The sequence below is a fragment of the Acipenser ruthenus genome, chromosome 19 (genome assembly GCF_902713425.1).
Source record: "Acipenser ruthenus chromosome 19, fAciRut3.2 maternal haplotype, whole genome shotgun sequence".
Lineage (NCBI taxonomy): Eukaryota > Metazoa > Chordata > Actinopteri > Acipenseriformes > Acipenseridae > Acipenser > Acipenser ruthenus.
In genome coordinates, this window is record NC_081207.1 from 3,576,654 (window position 1) to 3,591,455 (window position 14,802).

At 45.1% G+C, this 14,802-nt stretch overlaps 1 protein-coding gene across 4 annotated transcripts in view; it reads left to right on the forward strand.

The window, feature by feature from the left end:
* Nucleotides 1–13,055, forward strand: part of LOC117424513 (serine/threonine-protein kinase LMTK1) — a 38,850-nt gene extending 25,795 nt beyond the window's left edge. For 3 of the 4 annotated variants that reach the window (XM_034040900.3, XM_058992369.1, XM_058992368.1), the window contains exons 4-14: nt 3,533–3,612; nt 3,857–3,975; nt 4,595–4,682; nt 5,005–5,138; nt 6,081–6,165; nt 6,475–6,596; nt 6,721–6,870; nt 7,328–10,910; nt 11,201–11,345; nt 12,056–12,289; nt 12,738–13,055. In XM_034040900.3, the coding sequence (XP_033896791.3) occupies nt 3,533–3,612; nt 3,857–3,975; nt 4,595–4,682; nt 5,005–5,138; nt 6,081–6,165; nt 6,475–6,596; nt 6,721–6,870; nt 7,328–10,910; nt 11,201–11,345; nt 12,056–12,289; nt 12,738–12,766 (4,769 nt within the window). In that variant the 3' untranslated portion in view covers nt 12,767–13,055. The remainder of the gene's footprint in view (nt 1–3,532; nt 3,613–3,856; nt 3,976–4,594; nt 4,683–5,004; nt 5,139–6,080; nt 6,166–6,474; nt 6,597–6,720; nt 6,871–7,327; nt 10,911–11,200; nt 11,346–12,055; nt 12,290–12,737) is intronic. The other variant, XM_034040901.3, reaches the window with a different exon arrangement.
* Nucleotides 13,056–14,802: the final 1,747 nt, after the last annotated feature.

A 14,802-nucleotide genomic window follows, 5' to 3' on the forward strand; every position in this document is an offset into this window, starting at 1 on the left:
CTGACTATTCACAAGAGAAGCCAGGCTGGATACTGGATTTCAATGTCCTGGGTAATTGCCAATACCATATTCTGCCTGTTTTGGATCCAAAGCTGAGCAACACACATCCCTCCCCGTTACTAACAGTTGCCTATTATGACAGCACTCTGTGGCAGAATCTGTTTTATGGGCTGCCTCTCGGAATGAGAAAAAAAAGAAAGCTTTGTGTGTGAACCACCATTGGGGGATCCAGTTTTTGATTTCTTTGCAAATGGTTTGGCGATTTAAGGGAAGTGTCCAAACTACCACCTTTTGGAGATCCAAAAAGAAGCAATATTCCAGTTTTTGCAGCCTTAGCAATTTGTTAATGTGTCACTATAGCTACTGTGGAGAATCCATATGTGTTTGCTATGTGATTAATCTCTTCTTGAATTTGTTTGCTACTATAGATGCAAGTTTTCAAAGGTCACTATAAACTAGCTAGCAATGCTTGAAACAAATCTCTGTTCTGCTATGTTGGTGGACACAGGTATTAGGGAGGGTTTAGGATGCAGAATTGGTGGGCTCAAATATTTCTTCCTGTACATCCAGGGTAGTGGTCGCTTGTTGACACGCTGTGATTCTAAACAAACAGCTTCCAGCTTTGGGGGTGGGAGGGAGTTGAGTTTCCTGCCTGGCTCAAAGGGCTTCTACTGGGGAGGGGGGATGTTGTTCTGAGGGTCACACCCTGACCCAGCTGTGTTCTCACCATGACAGGAAAGACTTCCAACTCCACAGCCTAAAAAATCTGCAATATAAACAGTAACATTTAGATAATTGCACAACGTTTTTGAGGAGACACAAAGGCCTTTTTTGTAGAAATGTTTGATACTGAATGCCTTGTGATTGAGCATTTAAAGTTAGCACACAGTCAGATACAGTGTGGTACAAAACCATGCAGCTTTCTGTAACAAAATGAAGAAATGAGTTGGATGGGATTTGCTTGCATTATGAATAGTGTCTTTTGTGCAACGTTATATTAAAATGGGTTGTCATCTTAGTAGCACAGTAAACATAGAAGTGGTTTTATGGTGCTATTTCTCATAACAAAATATCCCTGTAATAAATTAAACATTCCATTAGTAACAAAATAATGATGTAACCATTTAAAAAGTCCCAGAGAGGGGGCAACAGCAGTATAAATATTTTTATGAATGCAATCATCAACAGCTGTGCTGCTTCAATACCAGATTAACTTCGTATATGAGGCTGTAGAGATGTTATATAACCCACAGTGAGCAGCTGCAGCATCACAAATTGATGTACGCCCTTGAGTCTGTCTTCTCCCTGTCTGATTTTATTATTAACTATTGCATGTCCTCTGCTTTTCACCCAATTTAATAACTGCTTTGATCAAAAGGTACAGCCATGATTAAAATAATATGTTTCTTGTGTCTTCTGAGTTGGCACTGCTCTTGTATTAGTATAGCTCATTGGTCCACATCTACTAATCCACAGCAGCTCATAAACTGGCAGAACTAGTCTTGCGTGGAGGCCCAGAAAAATTGAGTCTCCCACAAACTTGCCAGTTGGGTGTAGGGCCACCATGGGCCACCAGAACAGCTCCAATTCAACCCAGGGAAGCTGGGTTGAATTATTCATTGTTCTGGAGGGATACTTGACTGTTTCTATTTGATTATTGTCTCTAATTCCATTAAATGAGCTGGGTGTGAAAATCCCCTGAAAAGTCTGACCTCCAGAATAGCCTATAGCATCCTCACTTTTCAGACTCTTCCACAAAAAAAAACAAATGTGTGCAGTTTTGAATAAGTCTTTCCCATTAAAAAAAAAAGTCACAATTTAATTTCTGCCCTAAATATTTATTAAACTTTTAATGAAGAGTAAATATTTATAACCAGAGAAATCATTAACATTGTAGGCGTTCTACTGTAATTGAATTATGCCTATAGTAATAGTATATACAATATAGGCTGTGTTTGGCTATGTATTATGCATTGGAATTACTGAAGTCTCTTATAAAAGGTATTGTACGACCCTCAGCCCACACAGAAGACCAGAAGACTGACGCTCCTTTCATTTTCTCGCTAGTCCTAGTGCAGCAACAACTTGCTTGAAGAATGCAAGTAGTGGGAGAGGAATCCAGTGTTGCGTTTCAAAGAAGGACAACAACAACCAAAAAAACACATGACGTCTATGTTGCTGCTTCTTTCACTAGCCGCCAGTGTCGTAGCTGTGTGATTGAGAATAGGCCCAGTGTCTGTGAGTCAGTCCCCAGTACCGGGTAGCACCAGCATGCAAACAATGGGACTATTTCTCTGCCTGGGTAGAGTGCGTGAGTGTGTGTGTGTGTGTGTGTCGGAATGACTGGACTCTGGAATAGTACAGAGGCGTTACATACCAGAATTATATCGGGTGGGGTTTTGGGATGGCGGGGGGGGGGGGGGGGGGGCACATTACAGTGGGACCATTTCAGTCCACAATGCACCCATTGTGTTGCAATTTATACAGTATGCTAATCCTTCTGGTAAAAAAGGGTGATCTAAGAAGTCAAATGAAGTTTATGTTATTGTCATTCTCTGGAGAGCCTTAAGAGTTTTGGAGTGCATGGAGCAAGAACACAGTCTATACAAGACGGTGGGAGAGAGCAATGCAAAGCATCACTTAGTATGGTTTAGGGGGACATATTGTCTAGTGTTGGGAGATGTGAAGTTCTCTGTTGAGGAATGCACTTGCAGAACTTAACCTAATTATGAATGCTCTGCAGACTTCAAATCATGAAAATCAAACCGTTCTTTTATTTAAGTGGAGGTCATCCGCAACCTTTCACCCTTTCCCATAGTTAGGAATTGGACTACCTCCAGTGAATGCGATTGCTGGGTGATTGGATAATATTATAAAACTGGTTATAGTGTGCTGGAAGTTCCGGGCTCGTTCTACAGGGAGCTGGCTGTCGGGAGTGTTGTGTGATGAAGGCTAGCTTGTGGATCTGCTATCTTTAAGAGGAAACCTGAAATTGATAGTTTTTAGCTATCTTGATTTTGCATTCTTAAGGTTTTGTCAGCTACTTGACTGAAGAGATGCAACGTGAAAGGAACCTTTTCCCTCAGGAACTGTCGTTTAGGTTTATCTTTTTTAATTCTTAATAACGCTCTGTTTTGAAACGCTGTCGCCTGCTTTCTCAACATCCACAGCTTTTCCTGGCTTCATTTTCTCTGTTTCGGTCTCTGTATGTGTCTTAGGCTGCTGATAATTGTAAACTCCTGGTATTTACTGATTTGCATACTGAACTAACCAGGAGGAGACAGAATAAACTCACTAAAGTGTCACACGAAAAACTCCTGGAACGCCAAGGACTTTCTCAAAGCTAGCTGATCCAAAAACGGAACACAGTATGGACTGAAATACAGCGATCTTCTTCAGAAATCTGCATTTGATTTGTAAACATTGACGCTGTTGGGGGCTTTTGTTTTGTTGCCTGCTGGCATGTCAGAAGGTGAAGGCAGAGTGCTCGGGCTCCTCTGACCCCCCTCTCTCTGTATGTGTTCCTCAACAGTCCAGCTCCTCAAGTCCACTGACCTGGGCCGGCACAGCCTGCTCTACCTCAAAGAGATTGGACATGGCTGGTTTGGGAAGGTAAGAGATGCATTTATTACCAATGTGAGGGCTCACTTTCAAAGCTTACAAATGTCCAATATGTATGTAATGCTTGACTATTGCAAGAAAGAAAAATCCCATGAATTTGTTGTATGCATGGATTTTTAAAAAAATGCAGACTCAGATATTGTGATCATGTTCAACACAGTGACATCACAGTGCAAGGTAACGTGAGGGGTAATATTCTCACTTTGTCATCTTGCCGCTCTTGCCTCTCTCTCAGGTCCTCTTGGGTGAGGTCAGTGCGGGTCTCAGCACGACTCAGGTGGTGGTGAAGGAGCTGAAGGCGAGTGCCAGCGTGCAGGACCAGATGCAGTTCCTGGAAGAGGTGCAGCCTTATAGGTGAGAATCACAAAGGGAGAGGGAGACAGAGCAGAGCATGGTCTGGATTCAGGACTGTGACCTGTGTGTGTGTGTGTGTATGTGCGTGTGTGTGTGTGTGTGTGTGTGTGTGTGAGTGCATGCATGCGTAGATGCAATACTCAAAACTCAAGTATTATGAGCATGGTAAAACGTAGGTTTAACCGTTTCATGCATGAAATGTAATAAATATTTTTTAATCTATTCCCAAATGAGGTTGCAATGCATGAAAGGGTTAAAGCCTATATTTAAAACCTGGGAAATACAGTGTATGGGAAAACTGCAAAATTACTATATTACTGTATTACTGTCAATGTGCGGACAAAATTTGAGAAAATGTTCCCACAAAGACAGTAACGTCCCCATTTTGTAAAAAACCTTTTTAAGAACTAAATACGCCTTAAAAAAAAAAAAAAGATCTGAAATATTTAGTTTGTTGTCGACTTTCACCCTGTGTCGAGTTTTGTCTGACTGGAGTTAGAAATAGTAAATAGAAATAGTAAATGAGAAGGCCCCACAAATATAGGAATGCAAACGTGTGTGTGTGTGTGTGTGTATGTGTGCATGTGTGTGTGCTAATGCAACCCATTCCTGTACACAGGTCCCTTCAGCACCCCCACATCCTGCAGTGTCTGGCACAGTGCTCAGAGGTCACTCCCTACTTGCTGGTCATGGAGTTCTGCCCACTGGTGAGTCCTGCGGGGAAGTATGACTTACCCTGCTTCCATTCTGCTTACTGCAGAGAGGGTTTTACTGTGAGGATGTGGTTCCCGAGACACCCTGGTAACGTATTAACATTTTTAATTATGCAATTGAATGTTTATAATGCTCAAACTATGTGCTGAAACTAGGAATTAACAGCACAAGAAATGTAATAGTGATTACCCTCAGGGCACTTAAGTACAGTTTTAGGTTGCTTCTGTTTTGGTGTTTATTATGAACGTTTGTCAAGAAAATGGGTGGAAATCAACAAACCAATTATTTATTTATTTATTTGTTTGTTTATTTCAGGGTGATTTGAAAGGATACCTGCGAAGCTGTCGGGCTGCGGACTCAATGACCCCTGACCCCTTGACTCTCCAACGAATGGCGTGTGAGATCGCCTCTGGCTTGCTGCACCTGCACAAATGCAACTTTGTCCACAGGTGAGCGCTATTTACTGTCAGAGGGACAAATTGGGGGTGGTGATTAGAAGCTATCAAGTGATTTCTTTGACATCTGTATTACAGGCAGCAGGGGCGTGTATGACTATTTTAGAAGAGAGTTGAAGACATTAAGTCAAAATCTATTAGAAATTCAACAACCCTAGCCTTGGCATTGTACTACTTTTGCAACACAAAAAACGGGTTGTATCCCCCCCTGTTAGTTTCATATCCTGGTCCTTGCAGCTCAGCAGCTCTCACTTTATCTGTGCAGCATGTTATCTTACCATCTTCCCATTTACATTCCCATTGACGTTAACCAGATGATCAGCTGGCTCTCCCCTGGTCTCTCCCTGTAACAATATCCTGGTGCTGTCTGAGTGTGACTCATAGACTCCAGCATCAGTGATTTTGTTGCAGTGGGAGATCCAACAGCTCCAGACATTAGGAGCCATTCCTTCTGCCCTTCACATGAATTCCCCTGCAGATCCACCACCCTGGATTCTGAGCAGCGTCCGCTTCTTTCAATGGCCTTTGGGGATTCCAGCGTCCATGTGTGGGAAAAATACATTAGCATGTGTCTTCTGGATGATCCACAGCGCCATCTCGAGATCAGCCAGAATCTAAAACAGCTCACATCTCTCCTGAAAGCTCTCAAGTACAGTAGCAGTGTTGTCAGCTGGCTTTGTCCTGGGGGTGACAAATGGTTATTATCTATATGATGCAATACAATACAATACAATACGATTGACAGTTATATAAACACTTTAAGTACTGGCCATGGGATTAAAACAAAATAAATAAATGAAGAGGTCTCCCCCAACCACTGTGCTTTAGCTCCTAGTAGCCAATTGACAAAATAATAAACATTTAGATAGTAGATGTCTCACTACAACTAGAACAGTTTTGGCTTGACTGTCTCTCTCGCTCTATCTACACTCTCAGTGATCTGGCCTTGAGAAACTGTTTGCTGACTGCAGAAGTGACAGTGAAGATCGGAGACTATGGGCTCTCACATAACAAGTATAAGGTGAGCTTGGGGTCTCCAGTGCATTTATAACGTTACGCACCCAAGCATAAGTTCTGTAGTAAAGCTAACCATTGTTTATATTTCACTGTATGGAGAATATAATATAAAATATACAACCTGCTTTAGTTATTTGTCCGATATTCAACCAACATTTCCACATATATATATGTGTGTGTGTGTGTTTAAATACAATTTTGTAGAATGTTTTCAGCATCCTGTACCATGGATCAGCTTGACTCCAGTGTAAGGTACTTCAGGTCAGCCCAGTTTCTGAGAATGAAAGACCCACTGTGTGTATCTGCTCCTCAGGATGACTACTTTGTGACAGTGGATCAGCTGTGGGTGCCTCTGCGCTGGATCGCCCCGGAGCTCATCGACGAGGTCCACGGAAATCTGCTTGTAGTGGACCAGACCAAGCCCAGCAACATCTGGTAAGGGGAAGGGGGGTGGAAGCGTCACAATAACATACAGAGATATTCAGATTTGCATTTGACATTGGAATAGAGACTCTGTGACCCTGTAAAGGCCTCTATAAGTGCTTGGTTTGTGTGGCAGGTCCCTTGGAGTGACGATCTGGGAGCTGTTTGAGTTGGGAAACCAGCCCTATCGGCACTATTCTGACAGTCAGGTCCTCACCTATGCCATCAAGGAACAGCAGTTGAAGCTGCCCAAACCTCTGCTCAAACTGCCCCTCTCAGAACGCTGGTGAGTATTTATTTTTGTGCAATATTTTCCAACGCAGCAGATAGGAACGTAGCCAAATTGCAGTTATTGTGTAGCCAAGCAGCAATTCAAATTACACTCCACAGCGGTCTGGTTCAATTTACTCACCATTGACTGCAGGTTATATATGCCAGTGGGAAGCCTATCAAAAAGCCTGAATGCAATTTGACATCTTTCCATGTGCTTGTTTCCTCCTATGATATTTCTTCAGTAAAGTCAACAAAGTCAACATAAATACAACAAAGAGTATCTGCACTGAGGATTTGTTCACCAAAATATGTTTTACTTATTTTTGCAACATCAAGATTAAAAAGTGAACAAGTCAAATCAACGTTTAGGTGCTGTGCACCTCCATCAGGATTTACAAAACTTAGAACTCCATTAGAAATGGATCACTAACAAGTCTGTCTCTCTGTCCACTCCTCTCTCTCTATCTCAGGTACGAGGTGCTACAGTTCTGCTGGCTGCAGCCGGACCAGCGGCCCACCGCAGAAGAGGTCCACCTCCTCCTGAGCTATCTGTGTGCAAAGGGTGCCAGCGAGGCAGAGGAGGACTTTGAGAAGCGCTGGAACTCCCTGCGGCCCAACAGCGGCAACAGCAGCACCCACAGTGCCAGCGCCTCTGCAGCCGAGCAGCCTCCCTCCTCCTCCTCTTCCTCCTTCCCCCTGCTGGAGCACTTCTCAGGGGGCGACGGCTTCCACTCTGAGGCTGGGGACGACATCCTCACGGTCACAGAGACCAGCCGGGGCCTGAACTTCGAGTATAAGTGGGAGCAATCACGTCCCGATCAGGACTTCCCTTCCTCCTCAAGCAGTGGGGCATTAGGGCACTCCCAGTACCAGGATATCTACTACGCTCCTGGGAGCGGGGTTAGTGGCAGTAGCTGCAGTGGGGGGCTCACTCTGGGAGTCTCCCCTTCCTACTACGACTCCAAACCATCAGGACTCCACACCCCAGGGGTAGTGCCCGTGCTAAGCACTCACAGCCCCTCTGTCAGCAACGAATATTACATCCGTATTGAGGAGCCTAGCGAGTGCAACATCGATCTAGACTACACCATGTGCTCCTACAGCCCAGAGCTTGACTGCAGCAACGGCAGCTTTTTAGGTGGTGGGGGTGGTTCGGGAGACTGTGACAACTGCCCTAGTGAAGCCCAGCCTAATTCATATTGGCTGGAAGAGGCTCGCAAAGCCAGTGCCTACGATTCAGACACCAGCCCAGCTATCTCACTCACCATGGAGCCTCTCCTTGGCCAGATGTCTACCGCCAGCCCGGTGGAACCCTGGGAAAGCGAACAGTACTATTCCTACAAAGTGCAGGAGAAAGAGCAGGGTTACTACTACGATCAATCCTCATTGGACGGAGCTGACCACTACCTTTTGGAGGATTCGTCTGAGAATCATCGGGAGAGCTGGGGGTCTAGGAGTCTGCGTCAAGCACTTGGCGAGTTGGAGGACCCCCTTGGGGTTTCGCCATCCCTTGGTGGGCCCCAGCAGCTCTACAGAGACCCCTACATTGAAGGAAGCAGGTCAGCCCTTAGCAAGAGGTCGGCTGGAGAGTGTTACTACGACATGACGAGGTCCCTTCGCAAAAGCATGCCTGGGTCAAACACGGTATGTGTCGACATGGAGGAAGAGGATTCAGGGCTCTTCATAGGGCGCCGAGACAGTGATCTGGAAGAGGTGGACGTGTTTGCAGAGAAAGAAGCCTTGGCTCAGGCTAACCACTGGACATCCAACAGCTCTGCCAATAATAACAGCCTGAGCTTCGGCAAGCGGTCCGGAAACAATATCCAAGATGGCTATGCCGATTTTCATTTCACAGTACCTTCAGCAGGGTTGGAAGAATCCTGGCGTGCCTTCAAGGCAAAGGAGAACCTAACATATCCCACCCCCCAAGCCTTTCCCTACCTGGAGGCTGCTACACTCACAGAAGGAGGTGGAATTCCCCTGACCAATGAACACAAACTCTTCCCGTCAAGCGAGTGCAATAGTTATATATACCCATGCCATGAGGGAGAAGAGAGGATGTCCCCTCCTGAGGGGCACAGCTCTTATCAGGAGCATGGATTTGTGGATCCTCTTCTGGGATCTGTGGTTAGGAGCTATGCCCTCAACGATTATATCAAACAGAAACAAACTGTGGGGATCAAAAAGGAAAATGGAGAAAGCTCACCCTCCACAACTTTAGGGGGCACTGTGGCAAGCGATGTGGTGCCTGAGACAGAGGTGAACCCTGATCTTGTTAGCTTGGGAAAAGGGGGAACCCCTGTGGACAAAACAGTGCAGTCCATGAATACTGTTGTTGGCAGAAAGTCCTCTGAAAATGAGGAAGAGAATGAAGAGGGTTGTCTGTCAGAAGTGAAACATCCAGCCCAGAACAGCATCAGGTCTGTCCAATCAGAAGGACTCACACCTGAAATGGCTCCATGTACCCAGTCAGAACCGGACTCAGAAACCAGTCGGACTGCAGAGAGCGGAGTGGATAAGGGTTGCTCCAGCATCAGCTTGGTGGAGATTGATGACTGCAGTGATGATGACATCACAGATGTCACCTCGGGCATCTTTACGGATTTCCCTGTGGATTATGTGGGAGATGCCGCCCCAGCTGTCAAGTCCCTGCAGAAGCAGGCGGGGACTCCGGACTCCATAGAGTCCCTAGATCTGCCTTCCACCAGCAGCTTCTGTGAGGCGTTCAGCCCCAACACCTTCCACCCCTCCAGCCAGCCCAAAGCAATGGACAGCGGCTATGACACAGAGAATTACGAGTCTCCTGAGTTTGTACTGAAGGAGCCTCACGATTCACGGGACACTGAAGGATTTGCACAGCCCCTGGGGAAGCCTTCTGTTAGTGAAGATCCAGGGCTAGAGGAGACAGAGACAGAGGCAGAGGGTGGTGCAGAGGTGTGTCCCGGACTGCCGGTTTCAACATCTCACAGTACAGAGCTAGAGCTGGGTGGGTTGAATGAGAAAAACCCCTACAGGGACTCTGCCTATTTTTCGGATTATGATACAGAGAACGAGAGGTACTCCCGGGATGAAGGGGACGAGTTTCCAGAGAAACTGGATGATGACATTATTGTCCCAGGGCTCGAAAAAGAAGGTCCCATAGCTGACTCGGCTAGCCTGAAAGTGGAGGAAGAGGACCCACAGCAACAAAAACAACAACAGGAGAACCATGTGGAAGATGAAGATCAGTTGCAAAATGATTATTCAGGCAGACAGATTGATGAACAGAAGCAAGAGCAAGATATTGAGGATGGTGGTGAAATTTTAGCCACTCCGGAGGTCCTGGAAACAGAGTTTGCTACCGTTCATTCAACTCCTACTCCTTCAAGTCCGACTCCTCCTGAGTTAGAGGATGAAGGTCTGGAATTGGAGCCAGAACTCTGCAGAGATGAGCAGTATTCCGAAATCTGCACTGCTTCAGTTCCCGAGGAATCAGCTCAGCCAGAGCATCCTGGTATCCCTGATCAAGTGCAGGAACCTGGCAGCTTGGAGGGCCCTTTGTTTGAGGCTTCAGACTCTGCATCGGGGGGAGGAGCTTCTAAAAACGAAACTGAGACCAGCGACTGCAGAGAGGAAGGTGATGGAGGGGAGTCTGCGGAAGACACAACATCTACGGGTCTTCCCAATGTGGACGATAGCCCTCAGCAACCCCACAGCAACTGTCCTGATGTGGAAAGCCAGAGAAAGGAGGACCCAGGAGAGGCTTCAGAGTGCCAGATGGACAGAGTGTCCCCGGCTGATGGAGAGGAGGCAGATGAGGAGGACGGGGACTCGGAGGACAGCGAGGAGTCGGATGAGGAGCTCCGCTGCTACAACATCCAGGAGCAGAGCGAGGAGAGTGAGGAGGAGTTCCCTGCAGTGCCCATCGTGGTCAGCGACAGCAGTGAGGCACGCAACCTGCGCAGCCTCCTCAAGATGCCCAGCCTGCTCTCCCAGTCCTTCTGTGAAGAACTCGACCGAAAGAAGAAAGCCGTCTCCTTCTTCGACGACGTCACCGTCTACCTCTTTGACCAGGTCAGTGCTTACTGTTTATTTATTCGCTTGAATCTGTTTACTGTACACACGTTAGTCTCAGGATCCATTTATAAAACATCTATACATTTGCTATTAGAGGATATTAGTGATTATTAACAGCAGTTTGTTACACATTAAGTGTAAAGCTCTGAATAGCTATAAAATGTTAGTATTGTTTGTAACTGTCTAATATTGTCTATAGCAATCTTTATATCACATTTATAAATGCATTATAGTTCTGATAATTCACTAAGGAGGATTGCTGCTTCAGTGCTGTGTTCTCATTCCAGGAGAGCCCGACGCGGGAGCTAGCAGACCACAGTTTCCCTCAGGGGGCGGAGTCCAGTGCGCGGAGCTCCGAGACAGGAGAGACACGCCCCCAGGAAACGGTCAGCACCTCGGATGACTCATCTGATGGGAATGTCTCTGAAGAGAGTAAGACTGAGACACTGTTTAACTCAATGGGAGAAATAGAGATACATCTGCTAGAGACAGTGGCAGCGATTTGTGTACTAAAACAATAGCCTCTGCACCCACAATGTAATTACACTGCAATTCTTTGAAGATGTAATGTCTTGATAGCTTACCTAGTTTTGGTCTGCATTAAACTGCTGTTATAGATTACAAAAAATTGCCATAATATCACATTTTGTTTAACCTATGTAATGTAAACATTGATAGGCGGATGAGATGCATGGCTGTTTTTATTTGACTAAGTAGACAGCCTAATCTCATTTCTGCAGTCCCCTCACAGAACAATCTCTAACCCTAATTATTATTATTTATTTCTTAGCAGACACCCTTATCCAGGGCGACTTACAATTGTTACAAGATATCACATTATTTTTACATACAATTACCCATTTATACAGTTGGGTTTTTACTAGAGCAATCTAGGTAAAGTACCTTGCTCAAGGGCACAGCAGCAGTGTCCCCCACCTGGGATTGAACCCACGACCCTCCGGTCAAGAGTCCAGAGCCCTAACCACTACTCCACACTGCTGACCCTAACCATAATCTCCGTTCTTCAGTCCCCTCACAGAACAGTCTCTGCTACTCTGTGTGTTTTGAAGTGACATGAAAGACATTGACGGGATGAATGAAAATGGTAACCAAGCCCCCCTTCCGTCTTTCTCTCTCTCCAGGCGGAGGGTTCGAGTGGGATGATGACTTCCCCCTGACGCCAGTCACCTCCTCCCCCATGTCCTCGCTGGACCCGGCCCCCATGGATCCCCCCGCGGCCCCTAGCCTCTCCCCCCTGACCCCAGAGTCGAAGCAGGGCCCCACAGTGCAGTACTCTCGCTTCACTGTGTCCCCGTCCAGCGTCTCCCGCTTCTCAATAACGCACGTCTCCGACTCCGACGTCGACTCTGTGGGAGGTGAGCACTGCACTCTTGAACTTATCAGAAGACTGGTGCGGAATCGCCGATTACTGTAGAAGCATAGAAGCATAGAAGCCTGATTATTCAGACTCACAAGCAAGCCCCTGGTAATCTGTCACGATGTGTGCTATGCTGTTCCTACTTTCCCATGCTCATACAGTGCATCTACTGTGCCTTTCCATTGTAAACCATGAGACTATAGTGTTTTTCAATGGTACTGTAGTTTGTTTTTTGGTTTACAACACCTATGATTTAACAGGCTTTCTTATGCTTTGCTATAGTTTTGTATTGGTATACCATAACAAGCATTACTTTTATGAGGGGAAGACACCAATGAAGATATGAGAAAATGTAAACCTTTGTCAAAAAGATGAATTGAAAGTAACCCTGAATCTCTTGTAATCTCAAAGATTGTTGCAGTAATTGGGTCTTGTTTGTGTTTCAGGGAGCAGTGAAGATGGAGAGAGAGAGTGAGAGAGCCGTTCTAAGAGGAAGGGAAGGAGGGAGGGAGAGGGAGAGATGGAGAGAGGGAGGAGAGAGTGTCCCGGGCCTGGCAGCATTGGCCTCTTTTTGCACAGACTGGGCCTTGCATTGATGGGCTCCAGCTGGGACCCCTGCCCTGATGAAACCTGAGCTACCATTCCAGGACAGTGCCTCTTAACGCCAGCGGAAACGGACGCTCACAGCCCCCAGTGCCCTGTTGGAGGGGTGGCTGTGGATGTACACAATGAGAACAAATCTATACAAATATATATATTATATATATATGAATATATATAACTTATATGCAGATTATAACGTACATGTTGCAGAACCTTCAAGCTCAATGTCATTTGTACCAGAACTGCCATTTTACTAAAGAGAAGTGAAACAAACAAACAAACAGAAGAGAGGCTGGAGTACAGCAGATTCGGCAGCTCCAGGTCCCATTGCTTTACAGACATGCCAGTTCTCTGGCAGGCCTGACCGTCCGGACGTCTGTGAGCGCCTACAGATGGCCTCCCGTCTCGAGGGTTTAGAAAGAGACAGAAGGGGTGGGGGGTTGTGGGACTGGATATACTTCCTTACCAAACTAATAGTTATTGGTGGGACGAAGTAAAGAGGGTTTCCTGGTTCCCTGATATCTCTCTCAAAGAATAGCGTTTATGAACCGGGGGAAGAAAACTAGAAGCAGTATTGGGATTTATTATTATTGGATATTTTAGTGCCACGGATAGTGATACATTATGAGAAAGTACTTGCCAGTGCATTTGCCAAAATACTTACAGAGCTTGTATGTTTTTTGTAATTAGGCGAACTGTGGTATTTTTTTGGTAGTACTATACACGTTCTCAGCAGGGAACTATGTGCCGTATGCTACTCCTTTGTTTCATTCCAGGTGTCTGAGGTCAGGTTCATATCATATGCATTGCTAACAGTGACTGTATGGAATACGTGTTACGTGGCTATATCAATTCAGGAAAATTAACTTAGGGTTGTAGAAAATAGTCCATGCTGGCATATCACAAAAGTATGATAAATGCATAATAATGAAACGGATCTGAAATTGAAGTCCATGTCTTGCAATCTCCAGTGCTGGAAACAGGACACCTACATGGGTTGGGCAAAAAAAATCTTAATATTATGCCAAAATCACCTACCCTTTAATTAATGTATATATATATATTTTTTTTTTAATTGCATTAAAGCATTTTTTTAAAAGGGAAAGTGTAATCCAAATTTTCTGCACAACCTCCACCTAAATGTGACCTTGTCTTCTTGTTAGAGTGCCAAGCTGGCAGCTGAATATTTATCCCACACACAGTGTTCAGTGTTTCATCGATTTCATATTCTGTAATAGTCTAGGAGAGGAGCTCAACTGCAGTCTGTACTATTTTTGTAAGAAAGTAAAGAAAAAAAAAAGTTTTAAATTTAACAAAGAGAAAATATCATATTATTATTAGAAGTTACATGTTGCCAAAGAGTAACACATTTATGTGGCACCCTGGTTTTAATTTATGGCTTTTAGATATTTTATTGTGTAAGGTTATTAAACAAAACAAAAGAAAATGTTGTCTTCAGTGTTTAGTTTAGCTAATCGTGTAATGGGAACTCTCATGTCACATGATGGGGGAAGCCACATAATCTACAACAGAGCCACCTGTTACTCTTTGATACCAAGAAGAGTTCATTGAGTCGACTGAGGCACATTTTCAGTGCTGGAGGTTGGTTTTTTAAGGCTAAAGGATGTGAATTGAAATTCATACACAAGCACATGCATCTCATGTATAGTGAGGACAGTTTCCCACTTGATCGCCCAATAAAATGTGATTATTTACAGTGTGTATTGAAGCACACCGTCAGTATTTTTGCGTGACCCCTGTCATGTGACAATGGAGTATGTATTTATTTATTTGGAAAAAAAAATGTTAAACTTGCTCTAGGTGACGTTATCAACTGGACTGTACAGAACAGATGGCTACCTAACTTTTTAAATGCTAGCTGCATGAAAAGTGAGGCTTTCGATCCCG